This window comes from Poeciliopsis prolifica, unplaced genomic scaffold (genome assembly GCF_027474105.1).
Source record: "Poeciliopsis prolifica strain line A6 unplaced genomic scaffold, Auburn_PproV2 SCAFFOLD010, whole genome shotgun sequence".
NCBI classification, from domain to species: Eukaryota; Metazoa; Chordata; class Actinopteri; order Cyprinodontiformes; family Poeciliidae; genus Poeciliopsis; species Poeciliopsis prolifica.
This window is the reverse complement of record NW_026562385.1, coordinates 2,447,972-2,468,595: the sequence shown is the minus strand read 5'-3', so window position 1 is coordinate 2,468,595 and position 20,624 is coordinate 2,447,972. Positions and strand designations below refer to the sequence as shown.

The 20,624-nt window shown below is 40.3% G+C and overlaps 1 protein-coding gene across 2 annotated transcripts; it reads right to left on the bottom strand.

Annotated features, from left to right (window-relative positions):
• Positions 1-6,661: 6,661 nt before the first annotated feature.
• On the bottom strand, positions 6,662-17,792 carry LOC129363781 (ethanolamine-phosphate cytidylyltransferase-like). 2 transcript variants are annotated; one of them, XM_055036069.1, is made up of 13 exons: positions 17,441-17,792; positions 12,608-12,696; positions 10,779-10,940; positions 10,646-10,712; positions 10,469-10,553; positions 10,347-10,388; positions 9,433-9,565; positions 8,863-8,945; positions 8,676-8,753; positions 8,527-8,592; positions 8,384-8,449; positions 8,210-8,298; positions 6,662-7,836 (listed from the first exon to the last, which is right to left on the bottom strand). In XM_055036069.1, the coding sequence occupies exons 1-13, from the start codon at positions 17,578-17,580 to the stop codon at positions 7,722-7,724; spliced, it is 1,215 nt and encodes a 404-aa protein (XP_054892044.1). In that variant the 5' UTR covers positions 17,581-17,792; the 3' UTR covers positions 6,662-7,721. The 2 variants fall into 2 exon arrangements, with proteins under 2 accessions (XP_054892044.1, XP_054892045.1); XM_055036070.1 differs by lacking the exon at positions 17,441-17,792 and adding an exon at positions 13,241-13,294.
• Between the last annotated feature and the right edge of the window lie 2,832 nt (positions 17,793-20,624).

The following is a 20,624-nucleotide window of genomic DNA, read 5'->3' as shown; positions in this document are numbered from 1 at the left end:
GTTGAGTGCCTTTAGTTAATTTTAGTTGTATATATTATTATTATTATTATTATTATTGTGTGTTTGTTTATTTAATATTGTATATATTTGACTTTTTGCACGGGAGTTGCAATAGAAATTTCGTTGAATCCTGTTCAATGACAATAAATGCTATTCTATTCTATTCTATTCTATTCAACAGTCACTGGGGAGATGGTCTAATATTTATATTAAATTATTAATTAGGTGACTCAAGCTAATTCGAAAAGTAGTTTCATCACAATTTTAGTTTAGGCTATATCAACAGACATATCACCACCTTATCTATCTATCTATCTATCTATCTATCTATCTATCTATCTATCTATCTATCTATCTATCTATCTATCTATCTATCTATCTATCTATCTATCTATCTATCTATCTATCTATCTAACTATCTATCTATCTATCTATCTATCTATCTATCTATCTATCTATCTATCTATCTATCTATCTAAATTGATTAAAAAATTCCCTTCTCACCCACCGCGGGTGGTTCTTATCCTCTGAGCTCGGGTCCTCTACCAGAGGCCTGGGAGCTTGAGGGTCCTGCAGTATCTTGGCTGTGCCAAGGACTGCACATTTCTGGACTGAGATGTCTGAGTCCAGAATATATATATATATATATATATATATATATATATATATATATATATATATATATCTATATATATATATATATATATATATATATATATATATATATATATATATATATATATATATATATATATATATATATAGATATATAAGCTGACTGGATAGCTCAATACATAAGGCATCAGTATATCACCCGAGAGGGCAGGGTTCGAATCCAGTCTGGGTCCTTAGGCAAGACCCTTCAAGCTACTGCCTACCTCATACCATGAGAGATACTAAGTTGCGTAACATGCCGGCTCAGACGTCGCCCGGCCAAACAAGGTCTGCGTCAGGTGTTGGGGAACCAGAGCACCTTGATGACAAATGGGCTACTGGAACAAGACGGAAATGGGCGAGAGATGAAAATGTGGATCTGTTGGAATGCTACTACTCAAGTAACCCTAGTCAGAGGGGTTACATGCAAAGACTGGGGAAGGAATGGTTACTTCGACATCCCCAGTCAACACTAAGCGCTAAACAACTAGTAGCTCAGTGTTCCAACATCCGCAAACGGCAACTGCTATCACAACTTGAGATTGACGAGATACAACACAAATGCTACGGCAAAAGGGAGGAACCCGGATGTCAGGACTGTGGGGACTTAACTACAAGTCCCCACCCAGTGAGGGGATACACGGCCCCAATGAGCGAAACAGAGCTGAACGAGACAGCTGCTGACCTGAGAGAGAGAATCATGACCCGAATGACAACCAGGCCCCCCCGGCGCCAATTACAACGGCTGAGTGAAGTACCATCAGAAAGTCTCATTGAGAATGTGAATGCAGCATTGAGAACGATCCCTACCAACACCATAACAGAAACCAATGAGCTGATCTACTCAGCATCAGTGATCCTTGAGATACTTGGCTATAAGAGCAACCATGAGACCCAATACCCACCATGGAAAAGACGGTTAGAGGCTAAAATCAAGGTAACAAGAGGGAAGTGCCCAACTGTCAGAGCTCCACAAGGGTACAATGAAAAGACCAGTACCCAGAAAGTACAGGCAGATGCCCATACCTGAAGCACTTGAAACTGCCAAACAGAGGCTCCAAGCCTTGGCCAGCCGCCTAAAGAGATACACAAGGGAGAATGAATCCAGAAGGATTAACCGGCTCTTCTCCACTCAACCAGCTAAGGTGTACTCTCAATGGCAGGGTAATAACAACAGAGCAGACCCACCAAGGCTGGAGACTGAACAATACTGGAAAGGCATATGGGAAAGGGAGGCGTCCCACAACAGCAATGCACAGTGGCTGATCTCTCTACGAGAGGACCACAGCAACCTCCCTGAGCAAGCCCCGGTAACCATCACTGTGACAGATGTTCAAGAAAGAGTCTCAGGTATGAAAAACTGGACAGCACCAGGGCCTGACATGATCCATGCCTACTGCTAAAGAAACTCACTGCTCTCCATGAGCGACTGGCAGGCCAAATGAACCAGCTGCTACAAAGTGGGACTCACCCTGAATGGTTAACTGAAGGGCGGACAATCCTAATCCAGAAGGATCCATCAAAGGGTCCAGTCCCCCAACTACCGACCAATAACTGCCTCTCCACAACCTGGAAGCTCATGTCAGGCATCATAGCGGCCAAGATAAGCAAACACATGGTAAACACATGAGCACGGCACAGAAGGGTATCGGTGTAAATACCAGAGGAGCCAAACACCAACTCCTCGTAGACCGCACAGTTGCCCGAGACTGCAAAACCCGACACACCAACCTGTGCATGGCTTGGATCGATTACAAGAAAGCCTATGACTCAATGCCGCATACTTGGATTATTGAATGCCTAGAGATGTATAACATCAACAGGATTCTGAGAGCCTTCATTGCAAACTCGATGAGGCTGTGGAAAACCACCCTTGAAGCCAACTGCAAACCACTTGCACAAGTGTCCATCAAATGTGGCATATACCAAGGAGATGCTCGTCCCCGCTACTGTTCTGCATAGGCCTGAACCCCCTCAGCCAAATTATCAACAAGACTGGCTACGGATACCGACTCAAAAATGGGGCCAACATCAGTCACCTCCTCTACATGGATGACATCAAGCTGTATGCCAAGAGTGAGCGAGACATCGACTCACTGATCCACACCACCAGGATCTACAGCACTGACATTGGGATGTCATTCGGACTAGAGAAGTGTGGTCGGCTGATCACAAAGAGGGGGAAGGTGATCCGCACAGAAGGAGTCTCACTCCCACAAGGAACAATAGCAGACATAGAGGACAGTTACAAGTACCTAGGTATACCACAAGCAAATGGCAACCTCGATGAGGCCACAAGGAAAGGAGCCACAGCTAAATACCTCCAACGAATAAGGCAAGTCCTGAGAAGCCAGCTCAATGGCAAGAACAAATCCGTGCGATAAACAGCTATGCCCTGCCAGTAATCAGATACCCTGCTGGAATATTAGCTTTTTTTTTTTTTTTATAAAAAAAAAAAAAAAGAGAATTTTTTTTTTTTTTATAAAAAAAAAAAAATTCGCTTCTCACCCACCGCGGGTGGTTCTTATCCTCTGAGCTCGGGTCCTCTACCAGAGGCCTGGGAGCTTGAGGGTTCTGCGCAGTATCTTGGCTGTGCCAAGGACTGCACATTTCTGGACTGAGATGTCTGATGTTGTTCCTGGGATCTGTTGTAGCCACTGCTCCAGTTTGGGGTTACTGCCCCGAGGGCCCCGATGACCACAGGCACCACTGTGGTCTTCACCTTCCAGGCCCTCTCCAGTTCTTCCCTGAGGCCCTGGTATTTCTCCAGTTTCTCGTGCTCCTTTTTCCTGATGTTGCAATCACTTGGTATTGCTACAGCTACCACAACGGCTTTCCTCTGATGTTTATCCACTACGACAATGTCAGGTTGGTTCGCCATTACCATTCTGTCTGTCTGGATCTGGAAGTCTGGATCTTAGCTTGGCGTGCGTTCTCCACCACCTTTGGGGGTTTCCCACTTTGATCTCGGGGTTTCCAGTCCATATTCTGCACAGATGTTTCTGTACACTATGCCTGCACTTGGTTATGTCGCTCCATGTACGCTTTCCCTGCCAGTATCTTGCACCCTGCTGTGATGTGCTGGACTGTCTCAGGGGCCTCCTTGCACAACCTACACCTTGGGTCTTGTCTGGTGTGGTAGATCTGGGCCTCTATTGCTCTGGTGTTTAGGGCCTGTTCCTGGGCGGCCAGGATGAGGGCCTCTGTGCTGTCCTTGTCCAGCTTTTCCAGCCATTGGTAGGATTTACTGATATCAGCCACTTGGGTTATTTGCTGGTGGTACATCCCATGTAGGGGCTTGTCCTCCCATGATGGTATCTCTGGCACCTCAACCTCCGTTCCCTGTTGTCTGAGACATTCACTGAGCACATTGTCTGTTGAGGCTTTGTCCCTGATGTATTTATGGATCTTAGTTGTTTCGTCCTGGACAGTGGTTCTCACACTCACTAGTCCTCTGCCTCCGTCCTTGCGGCTCGTGTACAGTCTCAGGGTGCTGGATTTGGGATGGAACCCTCCATGCATGGTTAGTAGCTTTCTAGTCTTAATATCTGTGGCTTTTATCTCCTCCTTTGGCCAGCTGATTATTCCAGCAGGGTATCTGATTACTGGCAGGGCATAGCTGTTTATTGCACGGATTTTGTTCTTGCCATTGAGCTGGCTTCTCAGGACTTGCTTAGTCGTTGGAGGTATTTAGCTGTGGCTCCTTTCCTTGTGGTCTCATCGAGGTTGCCATTTGCTTGTGGTATACCTAGGTTGTAACTGTCCTCTATGTCTGCTATTGTTCCTTGTGGAGTGAGACTCCTTCTGTGTGGATCACCTTCCCCCTCTTTGTGATCAGCCGACCACATTTCTCTAGTCCGAATGACATTCCAATGTCAGTGCTGTAGATCCTGGTGGTGTGGATCAGTGAGTCGATGTCTCGCTCACTCTTGGCATACAGCTTGATGTCATCCATGTAGAGGAGGTGACTGATGTTGGCCCCATTTTTGAGTCGGTATCCGTAGCCAGTCTTGTTGATAATTTGGCTGAGGGGTTCAGGCCTATGCAGAACAGTAGCGGGGACAGAGCATCTCCTTGGTATATGCCACATTTGATGGACACTTGTGCAAGTGGTTTGCAGTTGGCTTCAAGGGTGGTTTTCCACAGCCTCATCGAGTTTGCAATGAAGGCTCTCAGAATCCTGTTGATGTTATACATCTCTAGGCATTCAATAATCCAAGTATGCGGCATTGAGTCATAGGCTTTCTTGTAATCGATCCAAGCCATGCACAGGTTGGTGTGTCGGGTTTTGCAGTCTCGGGCAACTGTGCGGTCTACGAGGAGTTGGTGTTTGGCTCCTCTGGTATTTACACCGATACCCTTCTGTGCCGTGCTCATGTGTTTATCCATGTGTTTGCTTATCTTGGGCCGCTATGATGCCTGACATGAGCTTCCAGGTTGTGGAGAGGCAGGTTATTGGTCGGTAGTTGGGTGGGACTGGACCTTTGATGGATCCTTCTGGATTAGGATTGTCCGCCCTTCAGTTAACCATTCAGGGTGAGTCCCACTTTGTAGCAGCTGGTTCATTTGGCCTGCCAGTCGCTCATGGAGAGCAGTGAGTTTCTTTAGCCAGTAGGCATGGATCATGTCAGGCCCTGGTGCTGTCCAGTTTTTCATACCTGAGACTCTTTCTTGAACATCTGTCACAGTGATGGTTTACCGGGGCTTGCTCAGGGAGGTTGCTGTGGTCCTCTCGTAGAGATCAGCCACTGTGCATTGCTGTTGTGGGACGCCTCCCTTTCCCATATGCCTTTCCAGTATTGTTCAGTCTCCAGCCTTGGTGGGTCTGCTCTGTTGTTATTACCCTGCCATTGAGAGTACACCTTGCTGGTTGAGTGGAGAAGAGCCGGTTAATCCTTCTGGATTCATTCTCCCTTGTGTATCTCTTTAGGCGGCTGGCCAAGGCTTGGAGCCTCTGTTTGGCAGTCTCGAGTGCTTCAGGTATGGGCATCTGGCTGTACTTTCTGGGTACTGGTCTTTTCATTGTACCCTTGTGGAGCTCTGACAGTTGGCTCACTTCCCTCCTTGTTACCTTGATTTTAGCCTCTAACCGTCTTTTCCATGGGGGGTATTGGGTCTCATGGTTGCTCTTATAGCCAAGTATCTCAAGGATCACTGATGCTGAGTTGGTTTCTGTTATGGTGTTGGTAGGGATCGTTCTCAATGCTGCATTCACATTCTCAATGAGACTTTCTGATGGTACTTCACTCAGCCGTTGTAATTGGCGCCGGGAGGCCTGGTTGTCATTCGGGTCATGATTCTCTCTCTCAGGTCAGCAGCTGTCTCGTTCAGCTCTGTTTCGCTCATTGGGGCCGTGTATCCCCTCACTGGGTGGGGACTTGTAGTTAAGTCCCCACAGTCCTGACATCCGGGTTCCTCCCTTTTGCCGTAGCATTTGTGTTGTATCTCGTCAATCTCAAGTTGTGATAGCAGTTGCCGTTTGCGGATGTTGGAACACTGAGCTACTAGTTGTTTAGCGCTTAGTGTTGACTGGGGATGTCGAAGTAACCATTCCTTCCCCAGTCTTTGCATGTAACCTCTCTCACTAGGGTTACTTGAGTAGTAGCATTCCAACAGATCCACATTTTCATCTCTCGCCCATTTCCGTCTTGTTCCAGTAGCCCATTTGTCATCAAGGTGCTCTGGTTCCCCAACCTGACGCAGACCTTGTTTGGCCGGGCGACGTCTGAGCCGGCATGTTATGCAACTTAGTATCTCTCATGATATGAGGTAGGCAGTAGCTTGAAGGGTCTTGCCTAAGGACCCAGACTGGATTCGAACCCTGCCCTCTCGGGTGATATACTGATGCCTTATGTATTGAGCTATCAGTCTATATATAATATATATATATATATATATATATATATATATATATATAGAGAGAGAGAGAGAGAGAGAGAGATACATATATAACATATTTGTCCTTATAAATTTAATATTGATAAGAATGAAAAAATTGAAACCATCCTTCAGAATTTATTTTTTATTAGCAATAATATACTGTAAATCCAATCAACTTTATATCATACAGTATGTCCTTTGGGATTGATCAATAACATATAGATAATAGGCAACACTATCTACATTTCAGTTTGACAATAATATGCATTATGCTTTTAAAACATTATGCTACTATGTTTACAGCAGCTAATGGAGTGGAGAAAAATATGCTTCTACGAAAAGTGTATTATTTGACCCCATTTCATATCCACATGATTTAGGAGAAGTATGAACTCAACTTTGTCTTCAAGACAACACGATGTCATTAATTTCCACTCATGCAATGAAAACCAATGTTAAATCAGACAGTTTATCAGTGGTTATATTTTAAAAAATGCACGCAAAAGGCAGGACCGTCAGGTCTCAACAATGTGCATTTGTGATTAAAAAACAACAACTCTGTTATTAAAACAGAATATTTCCCATAATTTTTTGGGAAATCATGGGAAGTGATTTCCCAAATCACATGTGAGGTGATTTGAGAAATCACCTCATAATATTTAAATGGATTAACTGAAAAGCAGCACAAGGGTATCTGTCCTCTGATTTCCATTGTAATTTAAAAATCCTTATGGATTTTGATGCAATATATACAGATGATGATTAGTTGGTATTAGGAGTATTGCTGTGCAAAAAGCAGCAACAGCCCAGGGAAGATTTCCACCTCTGGTTAGATAAATAAATGTTTGTACCACTTCACCAACCTGCACTCTTCTTGTGCTAAAAGCCAAAAATAACATCAGCATTTTTTCCTTGTTAAAAGGCAATAAAATTATAAAAGTTTAAAATATCCAAATGTATATATTAGACTTTTGAAGATACAGGTACAGTACATGTTCCTTGTTCCAGCTTATGATTGATCTTACTGCTTACAAACAGCTAATGATCCCACAGCAGGATTGTTATCTGTAAAACTGCTATTATCCAGAGATGCTATAACACTTACGAAGAGTTGACTTTGCTATACAGACGTTTATATTTATGTAGCTTGCTAATGCTAGGTCAAAAACACAAATGGCGGTGCATGTCTACAGCACAGCTTGGGATCTTTCTTTAGTCTTTTCCTCTTCTTGTCGCTTCATAGCCTGAATCACAGCAATCTCTTTGGCTTCTTTCTTCTTGTTCCTTGCCTCAAATAGAAGCCTAATTAAACAAAAGGAAGCACAAGCAACCAAATAAAGAAGAGAATAAATCGATACACCCCTTGGATGCAATTCTGCTAAAAAATATGATGTGCAGTTTGTTCTTGGAGATTTAAACATGACAGATTAGCCTCATAATGATCTGTAATTAGCAATGATAATTAATGAAACAACTAATACTAAATAAATGGCAAAATTTTGTGCAAGACCTATCTTTTAATGGATTTGGCTTACTAATGTAAATTAGATTTGGAATCCTAAAATGAGAAAATTGGAAAGCAAACGTTTATATATATGTGAAATGTTAAAAACAACAAAAAAAAGACATCAGAGAGAAACCATCAAAGAGAGTTTCTCTCTGATAAAGTTATCACCTGTTTTTTATTATCCTTTGCACAATTGCATCTGAAGTAAGAGTGTTCCCACTGTCTACAGTTCGGAGCATGCCTCTTTTTCTTGGTTCCTGAAAAATAGGCAACAATTATTATAAAAAATATCTGAAACCATCACTGCAGACTGATGAAATGTGACAGGTGACTAAATCTTACAGCGTAAGGGTCAGATCCATCCTTGTCCGGGTAGATTTCTGTCTTACCATGGCAAACAAGATCCACCTGAACACACAAAGACACAAAAATTTTTGAATAAATGACTGAACAGCAAGAATTTAGTGAGGTTTTGTTGCACTTGCCTTAAAATGATCCAGCAGATCTTTTGTGACGGCGAAGGGTGCACCAATCACCACTTCCGAAACATACTGTAAAACCACATAAAATCAACAAATACATCAATATATTTAATGTAGAGGGAATTACTGAATTACAAAGCGGAAGGTCCTACTCTGCAAGCCAGCACACTGAGCGTTCTCTCATGGACATTCATGATGGGGTAGTTTTTTCCTTTATAACGATTCACCTCCTGAAAAACAAAAAAATGTGCCAGACATGCTAGCGAGTCTTCGAGTAGAACACAACCGAGCCGCATTATCATTTAGATTAAAACAAAAGGCGGGTTTAAAAAGTGTCACCTGATCAAAGTGCAGCCCCACTATGATGTACGGCTTTTCAGCAAGCTTATGGACCGCTTCCAGAAAGTCCACATGACCAATGTCTAGCAGAGGTATCATCAAGGATATCATTGGCTTCCAAAAAAAGCACCTAATGTTTTAGTGACAACGTTCAGAACTGTGGTCTCACATTTTATTAATATTAACTGACAACAAAGCAAAAATGTAGCAAAAACAGTAAAATATAGCAGAATATTTATGTATTCTGACATGGATTGTTTTGCATGTTATGTTCAGTTTTTATTTGTGTTTTTTTTTTCTGTTGGGCTTGAATCGTCTTTTATCAATTTGATTAGCCTTATGTTCTATTTTCCTTTTTAATTTAGTTATAAGGTTTTTCTGTTGCTGTTTTCTTTTGTTTTTTGTTGTGTGATTTGTGTTTTTTTTAATCTGGTATTAATTCAGTGCTGTTATTTCAGACTATATTGTCGGAGGTGCAATTTTACAAATATTGCGTGTGTTTTAGAGACTTAAAAGAGTCAGCATAAAAAGATAAATGTGCAGTACTCATTGTAATTTATAATAGGATACGAAAGAGGTCAAAGGCTCCTGCGACGTAGATGATGGTGTCTCCGGGCTGAGGCTCCTGGCCTGAAGCAAACTGAATTATCTTCTGAGAAGTCTGTAGGAACTGAGATACTCCAGTCCAGGGACTGTGGCCCTTCTGAACATGTTAGCGTAAAAAAGAAGAAAAAAAAAGAAAAATATGGAGCAGATTTAAATCAGACCAACTTCTGATACACAGCCATATTCAATAAACTAAAATAAGCATTCCAATGAGGCTTACTTAAGAGATTAAAAGTACCATTTGGAACAGAGTAACATCCAAGCTGTGAAGTATAGTGTTGGTAGCATCAAGTCCTGGTGTATTTTGCTACATGATGGACCGGTGCACTTCAACTATCAACAAATGTCAATAAACTATTAAATTTTGCATTCTGAAAAATTCTCTAATGAATCCCTCTCTCTTTATTCTGGCATTTAGCAAATATAAATACATTCGCAAAGTCTAACTGATCTAAAACTAAAATGTTTAATCTGATTTATTGCATCTGCTTTTCCAGAGAGGTAATCTCTATGCAGCATCACTGCCCCCTCGTGGGGAGAGCAGTAAAAGCAACCGGTAAAATTGAAGGTAACAGACTAGCGCAAAACTGGGCAACAAATTCTGAATGGATTTATTCATCACTTGCCAAATGACCAGCATTGTTCTATCAGTCAAGAGACTCTTAACTGCCTGTGACTAAAAGCTTTGTGGCTCTTAGTTACTCCACTCATTCAGGAACAGAAGCGCTATTCACAATTTGCTGGCAAGGCCTATTAAATGGGTTTAAAACAAAGCCCTTTATTTAATATCAGCTAACATCTGGTGCAAATGCCAACTACTTTCTGCTTGTATCACAAAACAGTCGAGGAAGAAGGTGAGCATGGCAAACAAAAATTACCTTTCCAAAGTTGTCTGTGTGCTGCTGATAGTCTGAGCTGTCCTGAACATAAAAAATAAAACAAAAAAGTTGGCAAAATTGCTTATGTTAGGGCCTTAAAAAAGAATTTAGTAAAAACCCACAATGTTGCTGTGGTGTGCTTTGGTCATTAGAAGCATCCTGCCAACAAGGTCTGTCGTGGAAACTCCCTGCGTCCGCTTACACTCTCTGCAACAAATCAGTGTAACATGCAAGTTAATGAAACACACAGAGAAGCTCACCCTGACTTTCTTCTGCGTCTGACAGGAACAGAAACTCACCTATAGCGTCCTGACTTCTTTACCTCCTGATATGTATCTTTTCCATCCACAGTTAGTGTTATATCATCTGGAACAAAGGGACACAGTCAGGACTGTAGCACTGTCCCACACAGCTGAACAGAGTGTTGAGTACCTCCATGAACACAGAAGTCGCAGCTGTACTTGTCGAGCGTCCCGAGGGTCGTGACGTAAGGGGCTCCTTCCACCACTTCATCCACCCACTTTATGGCCCGTACCATCTTGTACCTTTCTTCCTGAGTGAAGACTGGCGGACCTTTGTGCTTTGAAATCTCACCTTCAAATAATAAAGCAAGAGAATTAAGAAAAACACGAGCCAATACGTCTGGCTTAAGTGAACGTGGAAACAGAAGTCTCAGTTTTAAAAAGCTGATTACAACAAAATAGAATATTACTGAAAGGCTCATTTATTTCAGTAACTCAATTTACCAAATTAAACACATTATATAGATGTTTTAAATTCTTCATTTGTGTTAATTATGATTTCACACTTACTATTATTAAAAAATAGAACTCCTTTAGGCTGGCATATTACATCAGACCAATAAAAAAATCATATAGAAACATGGGTTTAATAAAAAGTACCCGCCTAAAGGTTATTTCAAAAGGTGCTTTAAATCTCACAAATGAGTCTCAATGGAGCACATATTCTAATACATTAAATATAACAGTACATTGCACTTTTCCGACTGTAGGCTGCTAAAAGATTATGTGATAAGTAAAAAAACAATTCATTTAAATGCCTGGTATTTCCACAAAGAGTTTAATTGTTGCTCTGAATCTTTTATTCAGAGCAACAATTATTCTTACTGCTGCTACAAAATGTGCCATAGTGATCATTAAACTTAGAATAGTGCAATATATGACATTTTAGATACAAACATTGTGCTGAATGTTAGACCTTTTTGCCATTATTCTCTTTGTTACAACCCACAAGTCTGTTGCTGGTCAAGCTGATATTGGTCAGCTATTTCATTTCTTGACCTACTTAGGCTCTGGGTCGGTAGGCTCCTTCACTAATTTGCACCTGTATGCTTCCCTCTTTTAGCAATTTGATTCTCTCCTGATCCAATTTTATGAACTCATGTATTATTAATGATTGATGAATGAGAATATTTTCTTTCATATTTTGTATTGATTGCAACTCTCGTCCCCTTTTGTCCAGATGACTAATAGATATGACAGATGAAATTAGCCTTGATCAAACCAAGGTAACTCTTCCTGATAGTTATTATTTATTGGATTCATAAAGCCAGATAGACAATTGAGATAAATCATTATATTGTCAAAATACATACAAAACATTCCCAAGGTGGGTACAAATTGATGCATGGTCAGTACCAGAACTTTGTACCAAAAAAGGTGAAAAAAGTGGAATAAGTTTCTACTTTTCTAGATAAACAGCAATCTGGGTCACACATACTTCTCTTCTGGTGTTTAAACAGTTGGTGGTGAATGATGGAACCTTTACAGCTCATCAAGAATATTTGCCTACTTACTTACTCTAGCAAAGGCCATGACCCAAAGGATGAAATCTTAAAACAAAGGTTAAGAAATTGTGAAAGGGAGGCAAATTTTGCAAATACCACGATGGGAATTAATGAAAACTTTGGGTAACTGTTCTGCTTATTTATTGGCTATGGAGTTAAATATGCCATAAATAAGAGATAACACTGATGTGTCTAAAAGTCAGATGAACCACAATTCAAAAATCCTGAGCTATTTCAATGGCTTTCAAGGAAACAGCACCAAATTGTACGCTGGGTTTATCACTCATTTTGTGTCATTTGGTGACTCAATGTGGTTTAGTCAGACAAACTGTTTGTCCCATTCTGGACCAACACGCTTGAGCAGCCACGACAATGGAGGGCTTCATGCTTTAGCAGTATAGCAATGTAGTTTTATGCTAAATTAAGCATCTGTCTCATTTGTTTAAGACTTAACTGTCTGTGTGCACTCCAACAATGAGGTAATCTCCCATCGCTTTGGCTTGTCGTAGCTGGTTTGAGTGGCCATAATGCACCATGTCATAGCTAAGGTGGAAAAGCACAAGAAGAAAGGAGTTAGACATGACAGAATTATATGGCATTTAAAATTTTTGGAGAAAAAAAAAAGAAAAAAAAAGACCAGAGGTTCTCCTAAATGTACAATTGTGTCTCTTGGACACCTTTTTCTTTCTGACTTTTTCTTCTCACTCAACTTTCCAGTAAAACCTTGGATACAGTGCCTTGTTAACAGACATACTCTTTAGCTGATACATTTTGTGCAGAGGTTGTCAGCCATTGTCAGCATGTTATTGCATAGACCATAACATTATCTCAACATAACATCTTGTTATGTCATTACTAATGATTACTAAGAATCATTAGTAATGTAGAACAGTTCAGCTTCCTGGCAGTTCAGCTTCCTGATTATTTTTTTTTTTTAACTTAATTAGCTGGAAACCACAAAAATGAAAGAAAGAAACCTTTGAAATGTATCACTGTGGAGTTATGATGAATGCACGACTTTCACATTTTGACTCAAGTTAATAATGTGCACAATCTGCTGGATTAGAAGGAGTATCAAAACCCAAACCTGTATGATGAACTGTCTTCCTTCCATTCTGCCTCTTTATCCACAGCTATGATAGTGTCTCCAGTTAATTAGATTAGGACAGATAAGAGACCGAGAGTGTAGCACAGTAATCTCACAAAGAAACAGAACAGATGGGTGTTAGCCTCCCTTCAAAGGCTTTTTAAAGCTCTCAGCCTACATCACACTGATATACATTTTGTCTCTTGTCTCTGGGTGAGGATTTGTGCAGTGGACATAAAAAAAAAACACAACAGCAGGACATTTGCACTATAAATAGCTTGCTCAGAAACATCAATAGGAAAACAACACTATTGCTATTAGATTACAAACGCAGCACAGACTGTAAGAGAGCCTAGTGCTGCTTCCAGACCCTGTTCGTACTGATGACGGCTGCACCGACTGCTCTGAACAAACAGACTTCGCTTTGCTTTTTTTCAACAACACTTAAAATGGAGTTTTAAATCATAACTTTGGGTAAAAATCAGCTTGTTACCAAGAGTAACAGTGAGCAACACGCCATTTGTTGTCAAATCATTGGAACGGGATTCAGGAGCTCTGAGGCGACTGAGGGGGCCAAGAGGAATGTAATAAGAAGTTTGGAGGTGACTGAATGAAAGGCCCTGAGTTACATAAGACCTTTCTGTGTGTGGGGTTTATTCCAGCACCATGCCCAACAAGTGGCCCTCTTCTTCTCCCTGTACTTTTAAGCAGAGAAGCATCATGAGCGTATCACTGTGGGGATGATGAAATTTTAATTAGAGAAGCCTGTTAACAGACACCCAAGTGGCACCTAAGCTTCTCGAGGGCAAAGGCTTTGCAGACATATGTGCACATGGCGGGGGACCATTTGGACGTGCGCAGCAAACAACAACAGCAGGATTTTAGTCAGTAAAGTCTGATACCTCCAGTAATCAAAGATAACAGGCTTTGAATCAATAAGCAAAGCGCTGCTTATTGGCTGCGTCTTTACAGGCCTACGTGTGCACAGCACCATGGCAGATTGTGAATTTGGACTTTGCACTCTGGGTTGATGATGCTTCTCTGACAGCAGACCTTTAACCAGGTTGACTAATGGGAACAGAATGTGCCACGTATTGTGAGTAAGAACAATAAAAACTACGACTTCCTAGGAAATTCCCTTTCAAACAGCCAACGAAGGGATGAGGGACAAGTAAGAGCGATACAGGAAGGAGTCAATCTGCTTGGGGGCCTTTGCAGGTGTGCACTGGGGGGTTAATGACATGAGCTCTGTTGACATTGGCTTTCTTTGCATGCTCACCCCACCGGTTAATATTCCGGCATCCCAAATATTCCGCGACATGCCGCCAAAGCGTAGATGTGCAGCCACAGAGGAACAGCAGGAATTCTGCAAGAGAAAGCCACCATAATCCTGGTCTTCATGCGCAGATTTTCAAAACATCTGTTCAGTCGCTGCTAGGATTCAGCATTCTTCAGCTTTGAATTAGCCTTTTCTTTAAAGTCAATATAAAGGTAAAGGAACTCAAATGGTTCTTAAACAAACAAGGTCGCCTTTCGAGCAGCTGAATTTTAAAGCAAGTGTAAAAGGAAACAAGTTAAAATGAATAAGATCAGGTCAAAAATAGTCTTGACTGGTACAGCAATGTCATAATATGTGTTTTCTGTTTCAGTTGGCATCAGTATTGAGTTGGTTTTAATGCAGATGAGTTGTTTTAATGCTGCAGTCCATTGTAGTTTTATTTTAGTATGTGAAGTTAAACCAGCCTTTTCTCCATCCTGGCAAAACACTTCAAAATAAATCCTCCTGTTAAGAAAGAAAAGGCAAGTGGCTTAGTTATTAATTTAGTAGTTTGGCCATATCCTTGTTTTATTCTATTTTCCAAGATGTAGAAACTTGAGTATTTAATGTAGTAAAGGAAACCATGTGATATATATTTGTGTAATGACAGAGGATGTGACCTAAAGGGAGCAAACCCTTTCAGGTGAAATCAGATATCTGTATTGGCATAATCATTTGTCCTTACCGTCTGATTTTTAAATGAGATTTCAGTTTTTCTGTTTTTAGGTCAAAAAAGGACCTGAAACAGTTTTAGGATTACCAAACTTATTTCTATTTGCTAAACAGAAGAATAAGAGTGAAATTTTTTCAAAGCATGCTTTAAACTCAGAAGTTTACATTTCCTTACTTTTCTCATTCCTCCTGACAGAACTAAAGTAACGGAATCAGGTTTGTAATCCTAGCGTCAAAACTGTCTGTTCGATAGCAAAAAATTAAAAAATAAAAATCTGTACAACATGATGCTGGCATCATCATGCTTTAAATTTGGGATGATTTTCTCAAGTTTGCAAAGTCTTGGTCTATATTCTGACCATGTAGGTTGATTTAAGTTTCAAACCACAAGACATGTCTCCAAAGATTCAGATCTCTGTGTTTATTTGCAAATTGTAATTTGGTTTTTTGTGTTGCTTTGGGACCAATAGCTTTTTGCTGCTGAGTGGCCTTTCAGTCCATGTAGCTGACAAATTTGTTTCCATGGACTAATGACGCTTTCTTAACAGTTTCAGCCAACATCTTCACAAAGTGTTTCTTTTTTGATGTTCTGGGGTTTATATAAAAATCTATGACTATAAACAGGATGATTTATAAGAATTTTCAGCTGAGCAAAGTTTTGTTGCTTAGCAATAAACAAATCACAGTGTCAGGTTATTATTGTTGTAAACAAGAATTTGTTCTTATTATATCACTTACTTTAGTAAAGGTAGAATAAACAAAGATGTAATTAGATCTGGAGTGTTGGAGAATTATGCAGTTTAAGCGTTTTGGTATACCATTAAAAACCAAGGCAGATATGAACTAATGTGATAAGGCTATGATATTAAAGAACACTGTTGTGTTTATGTAATGATGTGTGTGACTGTTTATTATCCTGTTTTGCCCTGATGCAAGATTATACTTAGTGTGGTTAGATGTGTGTTTGAGGTCACTCCCAGTTTTTAACAGTATCTATTCCAAGAGAAGCCACGTCATGGTTGATGTTGCAACCTGACAATTTACCGGCTGATTTGGATGTGTGAAAACAAGAGGACTTCATAAGAGACATATTGCAATTGAAGAAATTTGATGACAACCTTGGTTATATATATATAAAAAAAAACAATAGATACAAACACTCATCATCAGCTCCAAAAACAAAGCCAAATGTTGAAATGGACCAATCTTTGTCTTAATTATCTCCTGTCCAATCAAGAAATATTCCGATATAACTAATAGCTAGCATTTACTTAAAATCTGATTTCTTTTGACAATACCCATTATAAGCATATTATGCTATACAGATATTTGTAAGAATGTTTGTTTAATGTATAAACATTTTCTTTTCACTTTTGCCTTAATTGGGTTAACTTTGAAAATTTAAGCAAAAGTAGAAATTAAAATTAGGCCTAATATGTATTTTTGCTTAATGCCTAGGTCTTTGCTTCAATTTGGAAAACTAAAACGAAACTGTATAATACACTAATTTTAGAAGTGCTGTGTTATGCAAGAACTAAATACATTGCAACTGCAATCTGTTTGTATAATGTCAAAAGACATATAAGGAATCATCATGAAAATCTGATGTTTTATTTTGAAAATGTTCAATAAAAAAATCTTAGAAGATTAAGAGTAGACACTGTGCTGATCTTGACCTTTAATGTACACACTCAATAAAATAATAATTAACACCTAAAAAAATATATATGTTTGTACTTTTACAAGAGAACTCCTGCATATTGTGAAGCAGGTTTATTCATTTATTCACAAATTAAATTGTTATTTTGACTTAATAAGCACTTTATGATCAGCAAAAACACCCAGTTATGGGCAATAACAGCAGGAAATAATAAATTTATTCTCATAACGTGTTTACTAAGATGGAAAGGCCAACTGTATGTAAAAAGGTGAAACGTCAGTTGGTTTGTATTATAACCCACACACACACACACACACACACACAAACGCGGCTATCCCAATGAAAGCAGGACCAGGATATCTGCTGCAGAATACTGTGTTTAAAGTTTTGCCTGCGCTGAGCTGATAAGGTGTTAAGCAGCTTCCTGCAGCCTGCATGGAGCAGGCCTGTCCCGATGTGACAACTTCTCCATTCAAACAAGAGCCAAAGGCTGGGAACAGCGCGGTGAGATCTTCATCACACCAATCAACACATCCAATCAGCAACTCACCAGCCGTCGCACCACACACGGATCTTTCGCCTCCTCTTCTCCGGACTGCACGTCGCCGCGGCCAGGGTGGTCCCTGCGTCTTTCCCCGCAGCTGCGCTCACTTGGTGGAGGTGGTGGTGGTGGTGACCGTTCTTGATCATTTTGAGGCTTTCTCCGTTTCGGGGGATTGAAGCGCGCACCTCGCCGCAGCGGGTCGGTTCTGTTTTAAGCGAGGCGGTTTCTTTCACAGCAGCCTGGCAAAGGACAGTTCCCTTTTCTGTACAGGACGGCCGGTTTTGAGAGTAAGCAGCAGCAGCAACAGCAGCAGATGCAGAAGCGGCAGTGGTGCGATGCGCCAACGCCTCCTCCACCAGCGACGCATAGACGCACGGTCCAGGGTGCGTCAAGCCGGCGGAGCACCGCAGAGGAAGCGCACTCTGAGCTAAACAAAAAAAAAAAAACCTTCTTGCACTGTTGAGTGAGAGCTTTATTTTGAAAAATGTGAAACGTGCCTCTTTGTTTTCACTTGACAACAATTAAAGAGCAAATCCAACCGACACATCGTTACATAATAGACGTTGTCTTCCGTCAGGTGGCTATCTATCCATCTATCTATCTATCTATCTATCTATCTATCTATCTATCTATCTATCTATCTATCTATCTATCTATCTATCTATCTATCTATCTATCTATCTATCTATCTATCTATCTATCTATCTATCTATCTATCTATCTATCTATCTATCTATCTATCTATCTATCTATCTATCTAATGTGAATGTAAAATATGTTTCTTTAGAAATGCATTCTAATACAGAAATTTATATAGATTAATTTTGTTGTCTGTAAGCTCCAATGTAACAATTTTTTCGGTTTGTGCTTCACGAGGTCACTTATCTTGCAAAGAGCACTAGATACATCATCCAGATAATGAAAAACGTAATGATGCCACCTCCAAATATTTTTCCATGAGTGCAATTTCAAGTCAGAATCTTGTTGTTAGACTAGCAGCTTCTCCCTTTCTGCATGATCTGTCAGGACAACAATTTAACAAATGTGGGGTATTAAAATTCACTGTAGTGATCAAATTAAATTAAACTGTTATTTGTAAAAGCATATTACAGATCTCACAAATAGATTAAAAAAAGAAACAATGTATGCAATTTTCCCTATTTAATTTACTGTTGTTGCGAACTAAACTGTCAGTCAAATTCACAAGTCTTTATTTACCTCGATTATTTACTTGTAACAATTTGTCAATAGCAATACATTGCAAACTATTAGAAAGCCTGTTTATATCTTTTGAAATGGTGACCTATTAGTCGGCAGAGGTTACTTTATAGGTTTTGAAACACTTTGTCATAAAAACTTGCCAAATCAGTTAGCCACTTTTACAGCTTGCTGTTCACTAGTTTGGTCACACACTGCTGTGGGACGGGATTCCATTCCACAACCTGTCCTAAATCAGCTGATGTGGTTGTTTGAGTCACTGTCTTATACATCATGCCCAAGGTTGCTAAGAGTGTATAAATGGGGTTGCCACTGGTTGTAAGATCCTCTCCTGACAAGTTTCTGCATTGAGATTTTCTTGAATAATATTGAGCTTTATTTAACCTGTGAAGATGATGCCTCCCCGCACCATCACACACCCTACCTCCAAAAGCTGTTTGGCATCGGCAGAGAACTTGGCAAGTTTTGGCTGCAACCCACATACTCAACACTGGTTGAAGGCACAAAAGCATTTTTCTATCAACTCTAGCGCCATATAAGGTGAAATAAACAAGGTTTACTAGACTATTGTCCTTACTTATTGAGCTTTGCTGTTTTTTCCAGCAGAGGGAAACCTAACTCCACACAGCCACTTCCTACCAATCAGTGAACTAAATATCCTGATCTCTTTTGTCTTGTATTTTTCTTTTGCATCCTTCATCAGGACAGAGGCACACGATGTGTAGCGCAAACTCTTAGCAAATTATAATACTTAAAATCAATAACATCTTAATATTTAAATAACTTAAATAATTGTTGAAGCTGTCTGAAACGCAAATCCAAATGTTAAACTTTTTATTAGATGTCTTAATGCACAGGCGTGTTCTGCAATGCAGGGATCTGCAGCATGTCAAAGTTCAGCAGGTCACATGTGGTGAGAGTTTACCCCTGCTGACGGAGATGGCAACATTAATTGTACGGCAGGTTGTGGTCTGAGAACTGGGGCAGGCACCTGCTGCAGAAGTGGGTGAAGATGAAGAATGCTGTCCTACATAGCCCACCATCTCACCTTAACCCAACCCGCCAAATTAATCAACTCTTCAGAGGCCGTGTGCTCGTCTGGGGCAGCCGTCCAAGGAGAGAGGCAGAGCTTGTTTTAAGGCACAGGTCACACAGACCTGTTGGAGCATTTAGGAGAAGTGAAGAACAATATTGCTTTAAAATCACGCCGAAGCAGCTGGGGTTTGGAGTTGCCCTCAAGGATGAAGCAGTAAGATGTAGCCTGTCTGAAGCCATCTGTCTCTTTGTCTGAGCAGCTTCTCTCATGAGATGTGTTTTGGTTGAAACGCTGCTGAGGAGCCTGATGTTTGATGAGGGGGGTTGGTTCAGGAGCTCCACAGGGAGCTAAGATGACTAACTCACAACTCCTCCTAATCTAGGCCAAGCACACCTAGACATCCTTCATGACTCTAATGTTTTACTCGTGTCGGGCCAAAAATACGTCCGCTGAGGTTAGTCAAAGTGGGTCGCCCAGCAGCTTTTTTTGGATTGTGCAAAAAAAAAAGGAAAAAATAAAAAAAAATGTGCCATCTAAATGATCGCTGTCTTCTGAAACCCACCCTGGACGGCAAAAGCCTTCCCAGTCAGTTTATTTTTACAAGTATCAAACTGGGTCAATGACGCCACAGAATAATGCAAAACCCAATTTTAAGAACTGCAAATGACAGCAACGCATAAAGTCCTTTTCCAAAACATTTTATTGGTCTTATAGAAAATAAAGAAAGCTGTATCAACAAACATACAATATATACATCAATAACTTAGACACCTCGGAGAATCACATTTAAATCCACAGCTGATACTGTATAGGAATACATAGTGCTTATCTACAGATTGCAAAAAAGTACAATAATTTAATTTATAAATAGTTACAATTAACTATTGTCTGTTTTCATACAAAGTACTGCAATATTTTATTACAACCCATACAGAA

Excerpts from the sequence above, each read along its gene's own strand:
- LOC129363781 (XM_055036069.1), bottom strand. The coding sequence starts at position 17,580 with ATGATCAAGAACGGTCACCACCACCACCACCTCCACCAAGTGAGCGCA. Across the intron at positions 12,697-17,440 it reads CGTGTGTGGTGCGACGGCTG|CTATGACATGGTGCATTATG; the intron begins GTGAGTTGCTGA and ends TTTCCACCTTAG. Across the intron at positions 7,837-8,209 it reads CAAAGGATAATAAAAAACAG|GCTTCTATTTGAGGCAAGGA; the intron begins GTGATAACTTTA and ends TTGTTTAATTAG.